This window comes from Tribolium madens, unplaced genomic scaffold (assembly GCF_015345945.1).
Source record: "Tribolium madens isolate multiple individuals breed KSU strain unplaced genomic scaffold, Tmad_KSU_1.1 Scaffold_1;HRSCAF=32;Tcas5.2_LG8, whole genome shotgun sequence".
NCBI lineage: Eukaryota > Metazoa > Arthropoda > Insecta > Coleoptera > Tenebrionidae > Tribolium > Tribolium madens.
In genome coordinates, this window is record NW_025400984.1 from 11,166,845 (window position 1) to 11,176,292 (window position 9,448).

General features: G+C 31.0%; 2 protein-coding genes across 3 annotated transcripts in view; one reads left to right on the forward strand and one right to left on the reverse strand.

The window, feature by feature from the left end:
* The window catches only part of LOC123016230 (TWiK family of potassium channels protein 7-like), a 159,738-nt gene that overhangs the window by 148,481 nt on the left and 1,809 nt on the right, over positions 1 to 9,448 (forward strand). The window lies entirely within an intron of this gene.
* On the reverse strand, positions 1,602 to 6,256 carry LOC123016229 (glutathione hydrolase 1 proenzyme-like). Of its 2 annotated transcripts, XM_044416491.1 has the most exons (8): positions 6,105 to 6,256; positions 5,491 to 6,051; positions 5,245 to 5,445; positions 2,562 to 2,796; positions 2,325 to 2,515; positions 2,035 to 2,275; positions 1,877 to 1,990; positions 1,602 to 1,830 (listed from the first exon to the last, which is right to left on the reverse strand). In XM_044416491.1, exons 1-8 carry the CDS (start codon positions 6,113 to 6,115, stop codon positions 1,669 to 1,671), a joined length of 1,716 nt encoding a protein of 571 aa, XP_044272426.1. In that variant the 5' UTR covers positions 6,116 to 6,256; the 3' UTR covers positions 1,602 to 1,668. The 2 variants fall into 2 exon arrangements, with proteins under 2 accessions (XP_044272426.1, XP_044272427.1); XM_044416492.1 differs by lacking the exon at positions 5,245 to 5,445.

Genomic DNA, 9,448 nt, shown 5'->3' on the forward strand with positions numbered 1-9,448 from the left:
ATTTCTTTTTTAAATTTAAATTGATTTTGTTGCGCATTCTTGATCAGTTGATGCTTTTTTATAAGTAATGTAGGGTAAATCCGGGAATGGCGCATCAACGGAGGAGGCGAACTACGGAACTTAAAACTTCTCTAAAAGGGTGATAAATCAGCAAAGAACTATTTAAAATGTCAAAATTTGACTATTATTGACCATTCCAAAGCCTTTATGATTAATGATCAAAATAAAGAGCTAAAACCCATTTTTTGTGATTATTTCAAAAACTATTAAAAATAGGTGTAGTACACGATAAAAGTCCCTATAAAAATCGAAAATAGAAAAAACTGAGTTATAGCCTTTTTTGATATATTTTTTTAATTGTACTAGCCTTGAAATTTGATAATTAACAAACTTAAACTTACCTTAGAAGATTTTTCACTTCTTTGGTTACCAAATGCGAAAAAAAATATTTCCTTGTCGGTTTAATAGCTGTGATTTTTTAAATAAATCTCTCCTTTAGAAGGACGATGAATCAGTGAAATACTATTTAAAGTGTCAAAATTGACAATAATGACTATTTTTCAAAGTCAACTTGATTAACGATAAAATAAAAAACATTTTTTGTAATTATTTCAAAAACTGTTGGAAATAGGTGTAAATCATGATAAAAGTCCTTATAAAAATCAAAAATTGGGTCATAATATTTAAAAAATAAGAGTTATAACCTTTTTTAAATATTTCAAAAAAATTATACTAGCCTTGAAATTTGAATTGAAAAACTTAAACTACCTTAGGAGATTTTTCACACCTTCTATTATCCAACTCAAAAAAAAAATAAAAAAAAAACTTTTTGTAAAAGTTTTAATAGCTGTGATTTTTTAAACAGATCTCTGAAAAAAATTTGATCAAAAAATTGACATATGTGAAAAACTATGACAGATACAGATTTTTACTCAGTTTAAGAAGGTGAATTCAAAAGTGCAATAAAAATGAGTAGTTACTCTTTAAAATTTCAAAGTTGGCACCGATTTATCGTATTTCCGGAAGTTCCGCCATTTTGAAAATATTTTAGTTGAATTAAAAATGGGCGATTTTGGTCGCGTACTAAATTTCAAAGCCGTAGTTACATTAAAAAGTTGAATGTTTCTAATGTAGACTTTACAAGAATCACTCTGTATACTTATTAATTTTTTTATGTATGTATTTCTATGTACCTATTCAGTTTCAAAAAACAACAAAAGCACATTTAGGGTTTTTTGGTACGCACTCTTGATCAGAATTCAGATGATTATAAGTAAAATAGGGTAAACCCGGAAGTGGTAGATCCGTGGGGAAGATGAACTATGAAACTTAGAACTCCTCATGAAAAAAAAATTTGACAGTTATTGACCATTTTTCAAAACCTACTTGATTTACTTGATTAACTACAAGAATCACCCTGTATATTACTTTTTTATGTATTTAAAAAAATGTATTGCTATTTTGTAACTTAATGAGAAAAAACATTCGTGACTTGATTTGAAAATGTGGTTCATCTCTCCGTCTTATCTTAAGTTTCACTAATTAAATTTTAAATTAATTAATACTTACACAGTTTCGGGGGTGGAAATAAATAAATTAAGTTTTTGTACATTTTTTTTATTAATTTAAGTAAAATCAGTAAAAATTTTATTTTTTACAAAAACTTATTCACTCAACAAAAGCTTTATCACCGCCCCTCCTGGGATCAAAAGCGGCCCTCACCGTGTCATTCGTCCTCGAAATTGCAGTCACAGTATTAAAACCCCTCGGGGGCCCCAATATTTCATAATCGTGCCCCAAATCATGCAACGCATTTACAAAACCCAAATCCTGAAAAAAAAAAATCCACTAACCAGTTACTAAAAACCTCACCCACATTCTCAAATTCCTTCTCAAAGAAAAGCTTCATTGGAAAAAGTTGATGATGGAGTCGGGGATCAACAACCGCATCTTCGATCGTGTAATTGAACCAAAGGTGTTTCACAATGGCCTAAAACCCATCAGAAAATTTTTTGGGGGAATTTTATTTCTTACCAAAGCAACTGAGGTTATAATTTTGGTACCACCGGAACCCCCCACCAATAACCGAACGTTGGCATCACTGTCGAGGATGATAGAGGGGAGGATCGAAGAAACGGGTTTTTTCCCCGGTTTTATGTAATTGTTGGGTGAGGGTGGTACCCCATAACTGTTGGGGAAATTAGGGGAGGAAAAATCGTCCATTTGATTGTTTAAAATAATTCCGGTACTTTCGGACACAAAACCGGCCCCAAAACTACAAAAAAAAATTTTTTGGTAATTTATCCAAGTCCCAAAAACCTTACTCAAGATTAATGGTACTGGTCACCACCACAGCATCGCCATTGGGGGCCAAAACACACAAATTTGCAGTACCATGGTCCTCGGGTTGGTACACATCGGCCCCATAGTACGACTGGTTTTGGACTGTTTGACTATCAGAAATTTGCTTTCTCATTTCTTCGGCAAAGAATTTCGACGTCAAATTACCAACAAACTAAATGAAAAGATTTGGACTCGGAGTACTTAAATCGAGTACTAACCTCGTCCATTTTGACGAAATTCGGGTCTCCAAGTGTTGTTCTTTTTGCAAACCCAAATTTGAAACTTTCGACGATTCGTTGCCAGTTTGTTATGGACTTGGGTTGGGAGAAGTCCAAAAAACCATTCAAAATGTTCATAATTAGGCCTAAAATAACCCCAGAGCCGGGCGGTGGTGGGGTGAAAAGAGTCTGGTTTAAAGGCAACTTGATTTGTATCGGTTTTTTCCATTGGGGCCTATAAATATACTCGTTTTCAAACAATCTTAACCCCAATCTTCTATACAAATTATTTTTTTCAAACTTTTTCTGTGAATTAGCCTTTAAGTTAAAGATGCATTTAGACTTTTTGATGCTACAGTGTTGCCAGGTTTGGTAAAATTTCACCAGATCTGGTGATTTTTATACTAGTTTGATAATTTGGTGAAAACTTTTCTGAAAACTGATGATTTTTTAGAAACCTGACTGTAGATCTAGTAGAAATTTAACGTATTTTGAAATAATTTTTCTAATCGAATATTCGCCTAAATGTTAGTAAAATTAACTTTTTAGTTTGATTTTTTAATTATTGATATAGTAAATTCAGTCAAAGATGATGACACTATTATTTTTTGTATTTTTTTGTGCATTTTGCACGTTTTTTAGCAATGTAGAAACTCAAATGCTAAATTTTTTCAAAAACAAGTTCAAAAATCGAGAGATAGTTTTGTTTTTCTCAATGGCATTTCACTCAACAAGGTAAAAAATCGCTAAAATGGGTCAAAAAGTACATTATTTTGTCCATTTTCGAGCGTTTTTGTAAGTTTTTAGCCAGAAACAGAACCATTTTTTGCTAAAACGGACTGAAAAATTACCAAATTAGATTGAAATTGATATCATTTTAGCGAGTCTCTCTCGATTTAATTTGTTTTTGAAGCAAAGACTTGCAAGATCTTATAAAAACGCGCCTAAAAATCACAAAAACAAATCTAAATTGATGATAGTTTGTCTGTTTCATTCGATGTAACAGATTTTTGAACAAAAATTAATCAAAAAAAAACTTAAAAATTAGTGAAAAATAGTGTTATTTATAACTTTCTCAAGCATATTTTTATCCTAAATCCTCATTTTTTGCAGTTTTTCGGCCAGAAACGCAATTATTTTGCAAAAATTCTCTAAGAACATACAGAAAATTTACTAAAAATGAAATAAAAACAATTTTTCTGAAATTTTGTTCTATAACTGGCACTTAAACCAACAATTTATCTTATAAGAATTTGTCAAAACACGCCTAAAAATCAGAAAAACAAATCTAAATTTTCCTTGTTTCACTTAATTACACTAATTTTTCAGTAAAAAGTTATCAAAAATAAACAGAAAAATGGGAATATTTTATCGAAAACTATTTTCTTTAAACACGTTTTCCAACTAAAATTTTACGTTTTTTGTAAGTTTTTTCTAATACAAACCAAAAAATTAGCACATTAAATAAAAAAATCAAATAATTTTTGCTTTTTCGAGTGTTTTAGCACATTTTTCAGCTGAAATTTTATCAAATTAGGTTAAAAATAGTATTATTTTTTTCTTTTTCGAGTGACTAAGAGCGTTTTGAAGATTAAAACAAATTTCTCAAAAATTACCAAATTAGATCGTTATTGACATTATTTTAGCTCAATTTGTTTTTTTTTTAAACCAAAAACTCATTTATTTTGCAAGATTTTGTCAAAAAATCACAAAAACAAATCAAAAATGATGGTATTATTTATTTATTTCCCTCGATTTCATTGATTTTTGAGTAAAAGTTATTCAAAAGCAAAAAAAAACAAAATTTTGTCGAAAACAATGTTATTTTCAATTTTGCAAACATCCAAGCATGTTTTTTGAATGAAATTTCTCTAAAATAAAGCCAAAAATCCCCAAAAATCAAAAATCTTATATTGACTGTTTTTTAAAGTGTTTTTGAACATTTTTTAGTTAAAAACGCAATGATTTCGCATAATTTTGTTACAAACTAGCCAAAAGATAACCAAACTAGGCTAAAAATTGTATTATTTCTGACATTTTCAAGTGGTTAAGCACGTTTTTCTGATAATAGCAAATATATATTTTTAATTAAAAAAACAAATTAAATTATTTTAGGTAGTTTCATTTGATTTAGCTCTTGTTGAGTGAAATTTTGTTCAAAAAATAGTACGAAAAATACAAAATATGGTCAAAAATTGCAAGATTTTGCTAAAACAAACCAAAAAAACATCAAATCAAGTCATTATTTTTGCCTTTACTTTTCAAGTAAAAACGTAAATATAGGGTGACTGTAAATGATTTGGTGTCAAATTTAGAATTTAATTTGGCAACCTTGTGACTGTCAAATTCAAATGTCAAACTTTTATACGTAATTGTCATTCATTTGCGACGGGCGACTGCTGATTTAGCCGTCACCTGAAACATTCTGATACAACAAATTTAGAAGGATCACCACTAATTCAGTGTTGCCAATAGATTTTTTGTCACTCAAAATTTAATTAAAAACTAGCGAAAAAAGTAAAATAGCGTTACCTATTTTTGAATTTTTCGAGCATTTGGAGCAGATTTGCGAAAAATATGTATAAATCTGGTAACTTTTGAGCTCAAATCTGGTGAATTTAATTATTTTGACGCACATTAATACGAAAAATTGCAAACACAAAATGCAAAATAAATCAAATACTTGTAAGTAATCAAGTCTTCAGCTGTGATAATCCCACCCTTGTTGCGTATATCTTGCAAAAACCCCCCAGTTAGGGCGCCATTATAAAGTGCATCAGGGCCGTACTCAGCCACAATTTCCAGCGTTTTCGCCAGTCTAGGCCTCCTAACATACTGATTTTTGACGTAAGTCTTGTTCGTTTTCGGGTCAATAAACACCTCCCTAAAACCCCAACTTGAAAAACCCCAAAAAACCCCAAAAACCTACCGTAGAAACTCATCTTGTGCAATAACCCCAATTTGGCTTTCGAGCATTTTCTCCAAATAATCCGTGACCAAAATCCCGTTTTTGCACAAGTCTATTGCCGGTTGCACCAACTCCCTCCACGCCACGTTGCCCCCATGTCTCCTATAGGCCTCCCAGTACCCCCTCAACTCGCCCGGTACCGCCACTGCGAGCCCCCCTCGACTTGCCAGACTCTGGTTGCTTCCGAACATGTTTTCACTGGCGGCCCCCGGGGCCACTTCCCTCGCATCCAGGAATTCCGTCACCCCCTTGTCTTTGATGTAAATGTTCATGAAGAAACCGCCCCCGATCCCCATACAATTCGGCACTGAAACGCCGTCACAGAAGAGCGAGGCGATGGCGGCGTCGACGGCGGTGCCCCCTTTGGCAAGGATCGAGGCGCCGATGCGGGCACATGTGCCACCGTTGGTCACGACAGCCCCCCGGAGTATTTTCTCGTGAAAAAATACAAAATAAATGACGGTGGCGAGAATCGAGAGGATTAGCACTGCAGTGAGGAGGAGGACCAAGTATTTGCCCAATCTGCCGAAATTTGACAAGTTTTTTGACACTTTTGACATTTATTTGACACTTACTTTTTGAACATTTTGGCGAAAAAAATAAATAATTAAGCAGTTCACAATTTATTAATTAGCAAATCACAAGGAAATAATTGTTAAAAACACTTTCATCTTCTATGATGGAGTACTTCTACGAATCCCAAAAGAATGATTAAACTACTCTCTGGTCTTGATTCTTTTATAACTTTTTATGGAATTCCAACTTGTTCATTGTTCTAAGAGATTACTGATAATCTTGACATTTATATGACGAAGAAATTAAAAGATAAATTTTAGATAGGAAAGTAAAACTTAAATTGTCAAGAAACTATGCAATAAAATAAGAAATAAAAAATATACAGGGTGTTCCGTTTTCATTGTCACAAATTTAAACAGGTGATAGGATATTCAATTCTAAGACAAAAGTTTCCTATAAACATGTATCGAAAAATGCTTGGTAAAGGAGCTACACCCCTGGAAGGGGGCTGATATGTTTTTGCTAATATTTCAGAAACCATTTAAGATAAAATTACAAAATTTGGTACAGATGATAACATTTATACACCCAAACGAATTCAAACATCAAATTTTTACCATTTTGGTCAATGCATAACTAAAGAAACTATAGCCAAAATAGATAGGGTATTTTTTTACCCTAAACTCCACCAGTTTCGGACGCCCCTGATTAAAAATTTCGACATTTGATGTTTGAATTCGTTTAGGTGTAAAAGATTATCATCTGTATCAAATTTTGTAATTTTATCTTAAATGGTTTCTGAAATATTAGCAAAAACCTATTAGCCCCCTTACCAAGCATTTTTCGATACATGTTTATAGAAAACTTTTGTCTTAGAATTGAATACCCTATCACCTGTTTAAATTTGTAACAATAAAAACGGCACACCCTGTACTGTAGAAAAATAAAAAAGCAAAAAAAATTGGACTGGATGGATTATTGGATTAATTTTAAGAAATGTACTTATTATTGATTTAAAGGATTTAAATTTTTATAATCAGTAGGTAGTAAATAAGATAGTAGATGTGGTCAAATCCTATCGTATTTGATTAAGAGTTTCATTTTTAAGTAAAAAAGTGTCTTTTAGATTGTAAAAAATAATGTTTGGGTCACTTCGAGTCGCTTCGGGTAGTTTCGGGTCACTTTAGGCCACTTCGGGTTACTTCGGATTACTTTGGCTTGGAGTAAAAAGAAAGTGTTAAATGTACTGACTTTTTGATTTTCAAAAGAAGAAAAATTCTTAGGGAAATGTTTATTGGGGAGACTAAGAAAGTGTCAGATGTCCGGATTAAAAAATTTCTAGACTTGCAAAAAAACATTTAAAAATTTCTTAAAAAAATGCTTAGATTAAAAAAAAATGTCAATCAAGACTTTTCAAGACATCGTGTTGCAAAAGACAGTGGGGGAGAATAAGGAAGTGTTTAGAAATACCGGTTTTCACAATTTTGCAAGAAAAACGTTTAAAAATTTTTTAAATAGGAATGTTTAAAAAATGTAAATTGAGACTTTTCAAAATATCGTGCTAGCCTTTATATGGTCAAATACGATTGAGGATTACGGGGGCTGCGCCCCCGGGGGCTGCCCTCAATTGGTTTTGTCAAAGAGGCTCGCGACTTTCCAACCCGATTTTGTCAAAATAAACCTCACACTATCAGATATTGTAAAAATAAAGGAGGCTCGCGGCTTTGCCATGAAAGTTTCGCGATCCATAGTTTTTAGATTAAATTTTTGTTTTCAATCTTTGCTTAGTCTCCGCATTTTGCCGTTTTTCACTTTTAGCATATCCAAAATTGCTACAATGTTTTACACGAGTGTGAGAGAGATGGAGCTATCACGTTTATTACCTACAAGGTTTTTACACGTTTATTATGTAATAATCGAGTTATAATTTTAGTAAAATAAACATGTCATTGTATTTTTTTTAATTTCCATAATTTCATTTGTGTGTTTTATTAAAGATAACGGTATTAAGTTATTAAATATTTGTTTTTTGAATGAAATATAAAATAGTATATTACGTAACGAGAGTTGTAACTGGTACGAAATTAAAGTTATACCTAATTCGTTTTTTTACTTTTATTATTATTACAACAATTTGGAAGTTTAGCAACAATTTCGTCAAAAATTATGTAGTCTTAAAATTCGTACTTTTCTCTTTACAGTGGTAGAATTTTTTTTCTAGTTATCTTAACTTTTTGTGTAACAAATTTAAAAAAAAAGTATGTTCTCGTCAAGAAAACCAACATAATAATTCAAAAACTGAGCAACATCGGGCAATAGAAATTTAAATGAAACACAATGAAATTAAAAAATATATCTATATATTGTAACTTATTTTTGGGATACGCTGTATAATTGAAAATGATTTCAAGCGATACACTAGATTAGTATTTATCAATTGCCTCTATTTTGTCAAAATTTTAATATTTAAAGGACTTCACCAACTTTTATATTATTTTATTATTATTTATTTCACTTGTTGGCACATCCTGTATACAGTGTTTATATTTTTTGTTATAAAAAGACCAACATTTGAAAAATTATAGCGTAGTCGGCTATGAATATTTTCCAGAAAAATTGCAAGAGAAAAATTTAGAATAACTTATAGTTTCAGCAAATAGTCGAAAATTACAGGTGTGCCAACACGCAAAAAGTTGAATAAGTCTTTTTTAAATAGAACACCCTGTATTTGTTTATTGCATTTTTAACAAGCTTCTCAACGATATGCGATTTGTATAGGAAATTTGGAATATTTCTAGATTTTCAAAAAGTATATACATATTACAAAAAAAAAATTAGTTTTTCAAGTAGGCTGCTATCAGTGTTGACAGCAAATCTGATAAGTCAAATAATAATTTGAGAATATTTTTTTATTAGTAATTAAGGTAAAAAATTCTTTCTATTAGCAAGCGTAGAAGTCGTAGAACGTAAATAAAATGAGAAATGTCAAAATAATTTTTATGTAAATTCTAACAGGAAAGTATGGTGAACGATTTGTTTAAATAAACACCAAGAACATATTGTTTTAGTATGTTTTAAGACGTTTTATAGAATAATTTAATTTGCTTAGATCAATATTTTATTTTTTATAAAATCATTTTTTCACGTCTACAGATTTGTCAACAAGAAATTACTACCTAGAATCTGAATTTTTAGGAATATTACGTTTTTATGTTGTTTGTAACTAGAATCTCCCTAAATCCTAAGGAGTAATTTCTTGTTGATACGATATGCTCATTTTTATATTACTGTAAATCGAAGTAGTCGTTGAAAGGGATCATTTTAAGGTGGCAACCATGTGAAAATTCAAGCAATTCTAAATTCTAACCTCAATCTTCTCTAAAAATTATTTTCTCAAATAAAT

What these genes read in the sequence shown, in the direction of transcription:
- LOC123016229 (XM_044416491.1), bottom strand. An exon ending in ATTTCGTCAAAATGGACGAG is followed by an intron (nt 2,516 to 2,561) that starts GTTAGTACTCGA and finishes CTTTTCATTTAG; the next exon opens with TTTGTTGGTAATTTGACGTC. An exon ending in TTGAGAAGGAATTTGAGAAT is followed by an intron (nt 1,831 to 1,876) that starts GTGGGTGAGGTT and finishes TTTTTTTTTCAG; the next exon opens with GATTTGGGTTTTGTAAATGC.